The sequence below is a fragment of the Lepidochelys kempii genome, unplaced genomic scaffold, assembly GCF_965140285.1.
Source record: "Lepidochelys kempii isolate rLepKem1 unplaced genomic scaffold, rLepKem1.hap1 scaffold_29, whole genome shotgun sequence".
Lineage (NCBI taxonomy): Eukaryota > Metazoa > Chordata > Testudines > Cheloniidae > Lepidochelys > Lepidochelys kempii.
In genome coordinates, this window is record NW_027621931.1 from 1490943 (window position 1) to 1504994 (window position 14052).

The 14052-nt window shown below is 51.4% G+C and overlaps 1 protein-coding gene across 1 annotated transcript in view; it reads right to left on the minus strand.

Moving 5' to 3' along the window:
* Nucleotides 1–14052, minus strand: part of LOC140904567 (uncharacterized) — a 708751-nt gene that overhangs the window by 398209 nt on the left and 296490 nt on the right. Inside the window, 1 exon segment of the mRNA XM_078851059.1 lies at nt 11213–11806. Within this exon segment, the coding sequence (XP_078707185.1) occupies nt 11213–11806 (594 nt within the window).

Sequence of the window (14052 nt, forward strand, 5' to 3'; positions counted from 1 at the left end):
GGGAAATGCTTTGTGCAATACCTGGATTAGCCACCCGGTGTCACTGTTGCTCTGTGAGGGAAATGGTTTGTACATTATCTGGATTGGCCACCTGGTGTCACTGTTTCTCCACGATGGAAATGGTTTGTGCAGTACCCTGAGGGGCCACCCAAGACAACACACAGAAAACACGACAGACAACACTGACACACACACACACAACACGACACCGACACACACAGAGAGAACACTCTCACACACACACAACACAGGACACCGAAAGACACAAACAACATGACACACAAATAAACTGACACACAAAACAGCACACAACAAGACACACAAAAATCACACACAACACACGACACCGACACATACACACACACACACTTGATGACGCACAAAACAGCAGACAACGTGACAAAGAAATCACACCGACACACACACACAATATGACACACAACACCTCACATGACACACAAAACGGCACACGTGACACACACACACAACACGATGCACAAAACTTCGCACACAAAATATCACACACCCACACACAACACGACACACGATACCGACACACGACACACAAAACGGCACACAACACGAGACACAAAAATCTCACACAACACATGACACCGACACACACAACATGCACACAAAACGGCACACACCGTCACATGCACACAACACGGTATACAACATGGCACACACACACACTCAACACGGACCACAACACGCACACATAAACACATCTCACACACACAAAACAACACACAAGTCACACACACAACACGTCACACGACACACGCAACACGACACACACAGCACGTCACACGGCAGAAGGTTTCATCGAGGAGGAGGATGTCCCGGGGTCCCCGGGCGATGCTCTGGGACTGCTCCCCAGGAAGCCAGGCAGGACTCTGGGGGAGTCTCCTCTCGGGGAGCAGCCTGTCTGCAGGACACACAGCTCCCCCGGCTCCACCTTCCTGGCTCTGACCTCGGAGCCTTCAGCCTCCTCTGCCCCTCCCTGCGCTTCCCACAGCCAGTCCGCCCAGGCGGGGTCCTGGGGGGGCAGAGGGTCCTGCCCCCCAACTCCGCAGTCAGACGGGACTCTCAGCCAGCCAGGAAAACAGAGGTTTATTAGACCACAGGGACATGGTCTAACACAGAGCTTGTAGGTGCAGAGAACAGGACCCCTCAGCCGGGTCCATTTTGGGGGGGGGCAGTGAGCCAGACAACCCCGTCTGCCCTTCACTCCATGTCTCCAGCCAGCCCCCAACTGAAACTCCCCCCAGCCCCTCCTCCTCTGGGCTTTGTCCCTGTCCCCGGCCAGGAGGGCACCCGATTCCTTTGTTCTCCAACCCTTTAGCTCTCACCTCGCAGGGGGGAAGGGCCCAGGGCATCAGGTGCCAGGAAAGAGGGTGTCGGCCATTCTCTGTGTCCAGACCCCTGCACACACCTGCCCTCCAGAGCTCTGCAACGATCATACACCCTTACCCCACCCCCTAGATCCTTAAGAACTGCATACGGGAAACTGAGGCACCCCCACACGATTCAGAGGAAACATGAAGTCCCGCTTCATCACAGATGACTCCAGGAGGTGAGTTGCTTGCTATCCTACCATGTTTTTCTCTGTCTCTCCTCTAGTGCGTTGGCCATCACACATACTCTGTCTCTGTCTCTGTCTCCGTCTCCGTCTCCGTCTCCTCTCCTCTCCTCTCTTGGTGCCAACAATGACCAGGCCCCGGGTGCCTGGGCCCCAGTGCCCCGCCTGTGCTCCATCTCTTCCTGTATCTGCCTCGCCCCTTCTCCCAGCCCACACTGCCCACCGCTGCCTGGATGATTTCCCCCTCTCCTCCACTGCACCCCCCTCTGTGGGGTCCCTGCCACTCACCGTCTGCCTCCTCTCCTCCACCCCCTCCCCCGCTTCCCCACGGGTCACTCTGGGGGCCGGTTTTCTTCACCATCTTTGTGCATGATCTGGAGGACGGGATGGATTGCACCCTCAGCAAGTTCGCAGATGACACGAAGCTGGGGGAAGAGGGAGATATGCTGGAGGGTCGGGATAGGGTTCAGAGTGACCCAGACCAATTAGAGGATTGGGCCAAAAGAAATCTGATGAGGTTCAGCAAGGACAAGTGCTGAGCCCTGCACTGAGGAGAGAAGAGTCCCAGGCAGTGCCCCAAGTGTGCCATGTCCCCGCCCCGAACCGACCCTCCCGGAGCATCCTCAATTCCATGAAACAGCTGTTCTGGGGTGGGCAGAAAGTGCTGGGAGGGAGCGTGGGGAGTTGCTCAGTGGGGGTGTGTCTCTCTGGGTGGGGTCTGTGTGTGTTTACGCACAAGCTGATTGTGATATCACGGAGGCCAACAGCAAAGAGCGTCAGCATTCTTGCCCTGCCGTCAGTCTGCCAACTGGCTTGGTTGACAACGGCTGGTGACCCAAGGAGCTGCTGAGAGACGCGGACCATCCCTCTGTCAACAACTTCTTGAATCAGCTATTTCCACAGGTGTTTGAGGAACAAAAGGATGAGTTTTTACAGAAGGTAATTCCCAGATTCTTTCCCTGCTCATTAGATCGCACACGACAGGTCGGTGCCTCCTTCTCCTGGGGACGGGTGGGGGCGGGTGTGGCAACAGGCAGGTCTCAGCGTTCCCTTTTGATTTGAAAGTGGCCATCTCTCAGGTCTCCTCCTGCTTCAGCCGGTCAGGTTCTTTGGAGGCAGATTTAGATGATTTTATCTTTCAGCAGACTAGTCGGGGGGAATTTCCAGGGATAGAACCAAAAGGGAAGATAACAAAACTCGTGTAGAATTTAGATTGAGATCTCCATCAATAGTCTTTCCCTTGGAGTTGCCCCTAATGCACTCCTTGCCTTCAAGTTGGGAATAGAAACCCTTTGTCTCCTGTAATGACTGCCAAAGAAATGTGTAAATGAGGATATTCTATGATTCTATGATTTACACCCATCAGGGGACACTGTCTTTTTGAGGCGGGTGCAGCTGGCTTGGGATGGTGCTGATGATGGATAGAAAACAGGCTGGAGTCAATGACAGATGGGACCACAGAAGGGGAAGGGGAAGGGCATCTCCATAGAAGGTCCTGGGTGCTCAGATACCCCAGTTCTAGGTACCCTGGCCTGTCCCAGAGAGAAAAGACAAAGAGGGGCCCAGCCCCCCGACAGTCATGCCATGGACAAGAATCTGGTTGGGAGTGGGCTGAAGGTTCCCGCTGGACAAAGGGGAGCTGAAGTCCCCCAGCGTCCTGGAATTTAAGCAATGCAAGCTTCAAACCCTGCACGGGTGGGGCCTGAGGGGCACCTGCAGAAGGTTGGGCTGGACAGGGGCGGCAGGTTTCTACAATTTTTGGTGGTTTCCAGAATGGGACCAAGTCCTGCCTCCCCGTCCACCTCTCCCCACATCTGCCTAAGGCTCTGGGAGTTTGGGTATGGGAGGGAGAGGGAAAGGGGTTGGGCTCTGGGAGGGAGTTTGGGTGTGGGCTGTGGGTTGCGGCAGGGTGTTGGGGTGCAGGAGGGAATGAAGGGTGCGGGGTCTGGGCTGGGGCAGGGGGTTGGGGTGCAGGAGCAGGTGTGGGGGCAGGCTCTGGGAGGGAATTGGATGTGTGGTGTGGGCTCTGGGCTGGGGCAGGGGGTTAGGGTGTGGGAGGGGGTGAGGGGTACAGGCTCTGGGAGGCAGTTTGGGTGCAGGTGTGGGGTCTTGGCTGGGGCAGGGCATTGGGTGCAGGAATGGGTGGGGTGGCCAGGTTCTGGGAGGGAGTTCAGGTGTGGGCTCTGGGCTGGGGGAGGGGGTTGGGGTGCAGGAGAGGGTGCAGGTCGGGCTCTGGGAGGGAGTTGGGTGCAAGGGGTGGGCTCTGGACTGGGGAAGAGGGTTGGGGTGCGAGAGCAGGTGTGGGGGGAGGCCTGTGGGAGGAAGTTCGGGTGCGGGATCTGGGTTGGGGTTGGGGGTTGGGGTGCAGGAGGGGGTGCGGGCGCAGGCTCTGGGAGGGAGTTTGGGTGTGGGGTGTGGGCTCTGGGCTGGGGCATGGGGGTAGGGTGGAGGAGGGAGTGCAGGGGGTGGACTCTGGGAGGGAGTTTGGGTACAGGGGGCTGGGGTCTGGGCTGGGGCTTGGGGTGCGGGAGAGAATGAGGGTGCAGCTCTTACCTCAGGGATCTCCCAAAAGCGACCCACACCCCCCTCTGGCAGCAGCTCCTAGGTGGGGGGTCTTTGCCCATCGCTGCCCACGGACACCACCCCAGCAGCTCCCATTGCCACAGATGGCAGAGTCGGCCCTCGGGGCGGGGGCAGCGTGTGGAGATCCCCCCACCCCCGGGGCTGCAGGGAGGCGCCAGCCGCTTCCGAGACTGGCAGGCCACACGGAGTGTAAGCAGTGTCAGGGTGAGCCTCACCCTGACATCTGGTGGTGAGGTCTGGCAAGTTGTGGAAAAGAACTTCAGGGGCCGATCTCATTTGCATCGGCACACCCACCCCGCCTAGAACGAGGCCATAGCTGCCCAAATGCTCACTTTGGCTGCTGTGGGATCCCCAGTGTCTCTGTTATTGGGGCAGGAAGAATAAATTGTTATTACCCTGATTATGGGAACTGTGCTGGGAACTGTACTTGGCCTTTTGTTATGATGGAGGGACTCACCATCAACTAAGTAGCACTCGCTAGGCAAGGGTCATGGGTTCCAAAACGCTGTGAATTGAGAGAGGGTGGGGACAAGTATTAATACTTGGTGCCATGGGTCCCTTGGTGATGGACTTACATGCTAATTGCTCTTTCTTTTCTCTCCACTGTGGAATCTCAGAGCTAATTTTGATTCCGTTAGGACTCTAGTTACAGGCTGCGAAGCTCATTTCGGGCTAATGGTGTCCTAGCACTGAGGCTCCCCTACTACAAACTGACTTCACCAAAGAGCTGAACTGAGTAAGAGCCGAAATCACTGAGCGTTGTGTTCAGTAGTGGGGGAGCCTGAAGATTTATTGTGGAGAAGTTTGTGAGACAGCTGGTGGAGCGGAGGCCTATGGGGCTGTGGGGCGGTCAGCTTCAGATCATGTAAGGTGCCTTTTACCCCCGCCCCCATCTCCACCCAGGTTGGGAGGTAAAGCTCTGCAGATAAACTTTTGAATTTTGGGGCTGCCCTGACCAGGGACAGAGACTTTTGGGTCATTGGACTTTTGGGATTTTGGGTGATTTGGGGTTGCTGGACTCAAGAACCAAAGGGAAAGGGCATGCCCCAATTTGCTTGGGGTGGGTTTTTTTTTTGCTCGTGAGTTGTGTTATGAATCCTGTTGGTGGTGTTTCCCCAACATAATGCCACATTGTTTCTCTCTGTTATTAAAAGGCTTTTTGCTACACTCAGACTAGGTGCTTGCGAGAGGGGAAGGATTGCCTCTGGGAGGTGCCCAGCGGGGGTGGTACATATTTGTCCCAGGTCACTGGGTGGGGGCTCGAGCCGGTTTGCATTGTGTTATTGGAATGGATCCCCTAGATATTGAACCCGGTCCTTGTTGCTGCCAACTCTGACGGGCAGAAGGGTTACACGGAGCGAGGGTGGGCAGGAAGCCGCCTTAGCCCCCTTGTGCTGCCGGTGATGGCGGTGGGGGTTTCCGGGCCCTTTTAAATTGCCCGGGGGCAGCAGGTGGGGCTGGGGGAGACACCGGCCCCCAGACTTGGGTGGAGCCAGGCCCCCGTGGTCTTATGTTGCTGGAGCATGGGCACCAGGGGCCCAGATGAGGCGCCTCCCCTGCGGCTGGAGGAGCATGGGTGCTAATCCACGTTTCGGCGGGTTGGTTTTTGGAGGGTTAAATGAAGGTAGCCTCTGCTCTGGGCTCGTCCAGTTTCAGGGCCTGACGCTGCTTTGCACAACGATGAATCTCGGAACAGGCCAGCACTGAAATGACGGCAGAACCTGAGGAAGGAAAAGCCTCTGGGTTCGTCTGTGAGCCTTGACGCCGAACGGGAGCCGTAATTTGACTCGCTTTGTGGCTGCGGCCGGTAAAATGTCAGGACAAAGTCGTCCCAGTGACTGTGACACTGGGTTTGAGGCGGCTTTGGTCTTATTCAAATGTAACTAGCATGGAACACTTGTGTTTTTAAAGGTGGGTTCCCCAAGCAATCCCAAGTTGTTCTTCCCAGAGCTGGGTGATGGTGGGCAGCAGGGGATCTCCCCAGTCTGTGGGGGAATCTCTCTGGGCCCCACTGTTAGTTCTCCAGACTTTCTCCCCCTAACCACGCACACCCCTCCCCCACCCATTATCAATGCTTTACAGCGACCCCTCCCTCCCCTTATGGGATACAGCCTCTCGGTGACAGAGACTGACTGGGGCTCCCCTCTGCATGGCCCCAATGGGGAAGGAAAGGGACCGATGGGGGAGGAAGAAGACGGGCAGAAGGAGTCAAATGGGGCTAAACCAGAATAGAGGAGATTTTCTTCCTGTTAAAATGGACTGGAGTCTCATTGCTGGAAAGCCACAGCTTGAGTGAGGTTTGAACCGGCAGCCTTTCAATTGCCAGGCAAAGGTGCGAACCACAGAGACGGATCACGGCCGACTTCCCAGCGCTGTCCAAGGAGCCCCTGCAGGGGTGCAAGTGGTTAGTGCAAAGGGCAATATTGCTGGGGTTGTGAGTTCAAACCTTCCCTGCAGCCCTGGTTTCTATTACCCCATGGAGCTTCCCCAGCTTGCTTGTCCTAATTCACATGGAAAGTGCCATGAGAGGAAGGTCTGAAATGTGGACGTTGGTGCAAAGCTTGGGACCCCCCACCAATGCTGCCATTAGCTGTGGGTGGGTTGCTCAGGGGCAGGGAGAATTGATTTCTTTGCTGCTGAGAAAAATGCCAGGACAGGTCCGTGGGCACCAGAGCTCCCCGCTTCTTCCAGCACATGCCAGGCTCTGTCACTCCTGGAGGAGGGTCATCGAATCATAGAAGATCAGGGTTGGAAGGGTCCTCAGGAGGAATCTAGTCCTACCCCCTGCCCAAAGCAGGACCAACCCCAACTAAATCATCCCAGCCAGGGCTTTGTCAAGCCTGTCCTTAGAAACTTCTAAGAAAGGGGATTCCACCACTTCCCTAGGTAATGCATTCCAGTGTTTCACCACCCTCCTAGTGAAAAGGTTTTTCCTAATATCCAACCTAAATCTCCCCCACTGCAACTTGAGACCATTCCTCCTTGTCCTGTCATCTGCTATCACTGAGAATAGTCTAGATCCATCCTCTTTGGATCCACCTTTCAGGTAGTTAAAAGCAGCTATCAAATCCCCCTTCATTCTTCTCTTCCGTAGACTAAACAATCCCAGTTCCCTCAGCCTCTCCTCATAACTCATGTGTTCCAGTCCCCTAATCATTTTTGTTGCCCTTTGCTGGACTCTCTCCAATTTATCCACATCCTTCTTGAAGTGTGGGGCCCAAAACTGGACAGTGCTCAAATAAATCAGTTAGCCTCTAAGGTGCCACAAGTCCTCCTGTTCTTTTTTTTTAGTTATTAAAGAAGTGTCAGTAAAAGGTCAGAATGCGATCGTCTCAGTCCTTCTCTTGAAAAGTGTAAGCTCATTAATTAGTTCGCCACTTCATCAAAAATAAAGGGGACATGCACCAGCCTTTGTCATGTGAGCAACTTTCCCAAGCACTTTGGACAAACTCAGGAGTAAGTATAAAATAGTAAAATAAGTTTATTAACTCCAGAAAGTTAGATTTTAACTGAGTATAAGTATTGGTTACAGAGGTCAAAAGTGGTTACATAACAAATGAAAACAGACTCCCAGTCTAAACTCTAATTTGAATATACTAAGCAAGAATTGGATCAAACAGCTTTTCTCACTCACTGCTTGCTCCAGGCCATGCTGAGTTCTTAATACACAGACTGAATTCCCTCTCAGCCTGAGACCAATCTCTGCAGTTCAAATTCTGAGTCTTCCAGACAATCTTCCAGGTGTTGAGATTGGGGAAGAGACACGCCACGTGGAGGTGTCTTTGACTCTCATTCATATTTTTTCTCCAGCTGCTAGGTAGATTCTTGCCGTGATGCTGGGGTTAGTTAGCCCCCAATATGGAGCAGCAGTTTGCCTCCTGCACCTTGTGGTAGGCATGTCACAGCTCCTTCATTTTGACCCCGCACGGCAGTGTGTCCCTGTCATGGCCCCTTCCTATCATGCATCACGAAATCTGAGTGCGCACCTCGGGAGTTACACCGCAGAAAGCTGCTTTCCTGTGCAGAAACTTGCCCGTGTAGACAAGCCCGCAGAGGACTTCCATAAGAACGCACGACAGGTCATAGACTGGGTCAGACCAATGGTCCGTCAAGCCCAGTGTGCTACCTGAGAGCGACCAGTGCCAGATGCATTGGATGGAAAGAACAGAACAGGCTTGTTGACCTGCAAGGTGAGGGTCTTTCACCTTTATATTTAACTTAATTGTTGTCGATTCCTACTTATCCTATATCTAACTACCCCTCCTCTGAGGTCTCTGGGCAAATCAGGTGTGAACCACTCCTTTGACACAGACGTGTCCCAATCCAGCTGAATTGAGGCAGAATTTGGGCCAATGTCAGTTTGGAAAAGGCCTGCTTCACCCAGCAGGTTTCTCAAAGTATCCGTTGCTGTGAACCGCATGTCGTGTGGATGTGCGAACTCCAAAGATAGCAAACATGAAAAAAAAAACCGCAAAGCCGGTTCTGAGGTTTCCAGAGCCAGGCCTGAGGGTTAAAGAGCTGTGCTCAAAAGGACAAGGGGGCTCAGCAGCTATAAAAAGAACTAGTTGCAAAAACAAAACAAAAATTACATGAAAAAAACCAACCAAACAACCACCACCCAGAAAAGCTCCCATCACTCGCCCATCACCATTGTAGATCTTGACATCTCCTGCCTAATGTGACATCTTTGCTTTGCGAACAAGAGCCCTGGGGAACTCTCTGGCTCTTTCCCTCTCACTGGGGAAAAGGTTCCACATCTTCTCTCAAGTAGTTTTCCTCCCAACAGAAGATTTATTTTAAAATTTACCAAATAAATTCCATTTGAAACAGAAATCATTCCAGTCTATACTGGGTCTCTATTCTCGTACATGCTATTTCTCTCACATTTTCCCCCAAACCTGATTCCTTTGGAGTCAGGTTTTTATTGCAGGATTAGCCACCATTTGCTATTTTGTAGGAGGGGGCTAGAAGAAAACCTGAATTATACTGTAACACTGAAAGTGATCACAGAATCAGCCTCTTACCTTACACTAATAAACTTCGTGTGCAATTTCCTTGTTGCTGGTAACAATTTCTTCAAAGATTACAAACTATAAACCTTTAGGGCAGTTTTCTCTTAATTCCCATTTTCACCCAGTGAGCTCTGTGTGAAGTCACATTCGACCATAACCTAGGAGCCTTCCATTTCTGAGGGTTCATTTCTCCCTGGGTCTTCTCCCAGAAGTGTGGGTGGAAGGGGTCTCACACTACGGGGGAAGGCTGCATCATGAGAAAAACCACCTGTGCTCTACTTTCACACTTTCTAATCTTTCAGAGTAGCAGGAGGTGGAAAAGTGAGACACATGCATTAGACTCAAGAGCAAAACTAAGAGACCAAACCACAGACTCTGGACTCAGCATTCATGTATCCTGCAGTCTGAACTTGGAATCTGTTACATTCCCTCATTGGCTACCATCATTTAACCAACACAGAAGTGCATCTTGTCCAGCAAGGCAGCCAGTTTGGGACCCATAGGCATGGCATGGCTCTGAAGGAATCAGCTGTTTCTCTCTGTGCTTCAGGAAACTTGGGATCCAAATGGTAAAAGACAGTTGTTCCCAGTTTCATCATGGCATCCTTTAGAAGTGTGAGCAATTCTAAAAACAGTTTACCTTGGCCACAGGTCACCATAGCATCCATCTCTGGGGTGAAAATCAACCACTAAAACCTCTCATTTCTACCTGAGTTCTTGTCAAATCTTTGACCTTAGTTGTAGCAATTTTACACGGCTCTGGCGTAGAATTCTTCACCAACCACACGACATACCAGTAGCGATACTGAGGTAGAACTCCCCCAAATATGCCCTTTTGTTTCTTTAATCTGGTGCAACAGATTTAAATAAGGGACTAAATTCAGGTGCGGCTTAGAATCCCTCTAAGACACCAAATGTCAGGTATCTACTCAAAATGGGTGTCTTTCTGCAGCTCTATCACATTCCTCATGGATGTCATTTCCTACACATTTACAGCATCTCCCAGGAGTGAGCTGAACAGAAATGTCACTTCCATTTTTCCCATCTCTACCTAGGAAGGGATTGCATTTCCCAAATAAGAGGCAACATGCACCTGATTAGGAAGGGAAGATCTTCAGGAGCAACCTCCTGCAGGGCATGGGCCACAACTGCTTTGGGAGGCAAATGAATGGGTCTTTTGCTTAGTTCCAAATCATTTACTAGAGAATCCTCTTCCCAGCCCCTTTGGGAAATATTGACCTTACCACTTGAAGAACAGGGGGATAGAGATGGTGATGGAGAATCCCTCTGATTTACCCTATGTTCTTCTGTTGTTACAGAGGGGAAAAGACATTTTTCCCTCTCCCTTCCCTATTCCTGCTCTTTGTTATACTTCAATATATTTTAAGGGAGGAAAACGGTAGTAAAAATATCTGCCTTCAGGAAAACCTGAAGCAACAGCGCTCTGATGAACTGTGACAACTGGGAATGAAACAATATGTTCCTGGTGGGGGAACTTGATGACTAACAATTGTTTTTAAATGGGGGAACAGTATAGCTGTGATGCTCAGGGTTTGTTTAGACTAGGAAAAGTGATGGAGTTTAGGTCAGGTCAAGGGGAAAGCTAATGCCAACCACTGCACCTCGGCTGCATCTGCACGACAACTGTAATTGTCTTTTAACACCAAGATGACTAACTTGAGCAGCCAATGCCATGTACAGTCCTAATGGATGTATGGCACGGGTAGTTTTTGCCTCAGTGTAGCTTGTTGGGAACAAACCTCTCTCCCCCACCTGGATGATGAACATTCCTGGCTGGAGGGACACACGCTCCTTCGACTCAAAAGGAAAGGAGTTGATAGAAAACATCACAGGACTGACCCCAAAGAAGGGTGAGCTGCAAAAAGCAGAAGCAGGCAACTCATCTGGGGGAGCTGAGTAACCACAGTGAAGATGGGGCACAGATCACTAAGTGGGAATTTGCAAATGTGATTTTTTTCTTAAAAAAAAAAACCTTTGGCCAGCCCTAGTCAAGGCATTTGTTAGAGATCACTCCTATGTGGATTTTCTGATGTCTAATAAGGGTTGAGCGCTGATTGAAGTGTTTCCCACACTCAGAGCACGTGTAGGGCCTCTCACCAGTGTGGATTCTCTGATGTGTGGTAAGGGCTGAGCTTTGATTGAAGTGTTTGCCACACTCACGGCATCCATACGGTTTCTCACCCGTATGGATTCGCCGATGTATGATAAGGTATGAGCTCCGATTGAAGCGTTTCCCACACTCAGAGCATCCATAAGGCTTCTCACCTGTGTGGATTCTTCTATGTGTGGTCAGTACAGAGCTCCGATTAAAGCTTTTCCTGCACTGAGAGCATGTGTAGGGCCTCTCCCCTGTGTGGATTCGCTGATGTGAGAGGAGGGATGAACTGTCAATGAAGTGCTTCCCACACTCAGGGCATCCGTAAGGTTTCTCACCCGTGTGGATTCTCTTATGTGCAATGAGATGCGAGCTCTGCTTGAAGCATTTCCCACACACACAGCATGCGTAAGGTTTCTCACCCGTGTGGATTCTCTGATGTCTGAGAAGGTCGGAGCTCCCTTTGAAGCTTTTCCCACACTCGAGGCATGTGTAGCGTGTTCCTTCCAAGTTCATTCTCTCACGTGTAATAAGGTCTGACTGGCTACCGAAGTTTTCCTCTGGCCTCTGCTGACTCTCACAGGCTTTTGTTTTTTCTGGGCGTGCACAGCTCCCAGAATCATTCCCTTTGGACCTTCCTGACAACATCCCATGGGCTTCTACTCGCTCAGCATCTTCCTGCTGGGGCTCCTCCTCGTTTTCACTCACCATCCCAACACCTGACGGGAGACCGAGAGAATCCAGACGTAAGTCTCTGCCTGCGCCAGAGAGAAAGGAAATCTCAGAGAGAAGAATGGGAAAAGGGATGAAGGAACCAAAATGTGTACAGGACAGATCAAACCTATCAGGAGCTGATTTTCCCTTAAACCTTCCCCAGAGGAGAGAAAGGAAGGGATCAGTTCTGGGTCCGTATCTCAGAAGAAATCTCAGGGGACAGCGAGATTGGAGAGGGACCTGCTGCCAGTTCTCAGTCAGGATAGGTGGGAAGCCATGAGTGACCTCTGCCTAACGATTCTACATCTGCAGGGAACAATCCTGAACTTGGAGAGCTCACAAGGTCTTTGTAGGGCATCCCAAATGTTTCCTGTATTCACCGACAGTTTTGGCGTTGGTTTAACCAATGCCTCACCTACGCAGGCAGCTCTCGGGAGCACTTTTTTCTTAGAGTCATGAAGGTCTGGGACGCACGACTCCTCCCCTCGTTCCAGCTGCGAGATCACATCAGTTCTGGAAACTGGAAACCCTGCTCAAGGCAAAGAAAACAAGGGAGGTCAGTGGAATTTGTGGGATACTTGTCACAAAGAATATTCCATGCTTTTAAGCCCAGCTCACTTTTAAGTAGTAACGTCCCAAGGCCGGCTTCCTTGGCTCAAAGTGCCAGGAGATGATTATTATAAATCATATTCATTACCTTAGTGCCTAAGGGCCAACTAACAGTGGGTCCTCATTTTGCTAGGCACAGTACAAACCGAGAAGCGTTGATGGCCCGTGTCCTGAAAAAGTTACAATCTAAATAGACAAGGCAGACACAGAATGGGGGAAGGGGTAGAACCCACCAGCAGAGTGAACTCCGTGAAGGCAGAGTGGCAGATCTGATCAACACAGGCCTAGATCTTGAGACTATCGGATTTAATGTTACAACCAAGGCCAGTGTTTTCCAGAAATTGTCGCTAGGACTGCATTTTTTCCCAAAATTACTCTTTGTTTGTGGAAACACCGTTAATATCCCGAATTGCTGATCAGAGGGTGGGTGGGGCATGCAGGGTCACAATCCCCCAGATTTCTCCCTGGAGACACCCGTCTCCTCCCCAGGGCACAGGCTGGCTGCGGTTGAGACTTGATGCCAATTTCTTCCCTCCTCATACAAGTCTGGGATCGGCAGTGGGACGCCAGGCTCTCTCATCATGCTGCAGAGAGGACGGCACTCACAGCTGCTCGCGGCCGTGTCCACAGCACCTCTCCCCTGCTCATTTCCCCTGTACACAGCTGGTTCATGCCCCGTCTCTCCAACGCACAGCTGGTTCTAGGCTCTCAATGCCCAGTATCTGAGCCCCACCGCCCCCACACAGCCGGCTCCTGTCCCCTCCCCCCAAGGCACTTTCACGCTTTAAAGGATTAGATATTGCTCACGTTTGTCAATTACTCTCTTTTCATTGCCTGCAAACTCTTGCCCTAATTATGACTGTTATCTGTATATCTAAGACAGCCCTTGAAAGCATGAATTCTTCACAGACTATGATGCCGAGATGCGCCACATGATACCAGGAAGGGCTGCGGGATGGGTTTCCTGTGCAAGCTGGTATCACTACAGGGTGATGAATGCCAGATCTCAAGGCTGGTTATGCAGAGCTCCACCTTTTGAAGCTTTACCCAACGCAGAAAGGGGAAGTGACGGATTTCCCCTCATTCAGGAGACTGAAGACGACAGACTTTTGGGGGATAAACAGCTGAGTTTGAGCTGACTGAGGGGGGTCTTTCTGGGCTACAAACTCACAGGACCTGATAACCACCAAGAGGTAACCCTTTAAGAAAGGTTTTAATACACTTTGGAACCGATCAGGGTTTCCCATGAGGACCGCTGAGGGAATGAAGGTAAACACGCATTTGGATGCTCTTCTTCTTTTATGAGAACGGGAACAGGAAGGGCAGGGATATCACTGAATGCAGGATCTCAGCAGGACGAGGTGTCAGGATAGCACCATATTGCAGCCCATTGGAAAACATAATCCCAACTACACATACAAAATGATGGGCTC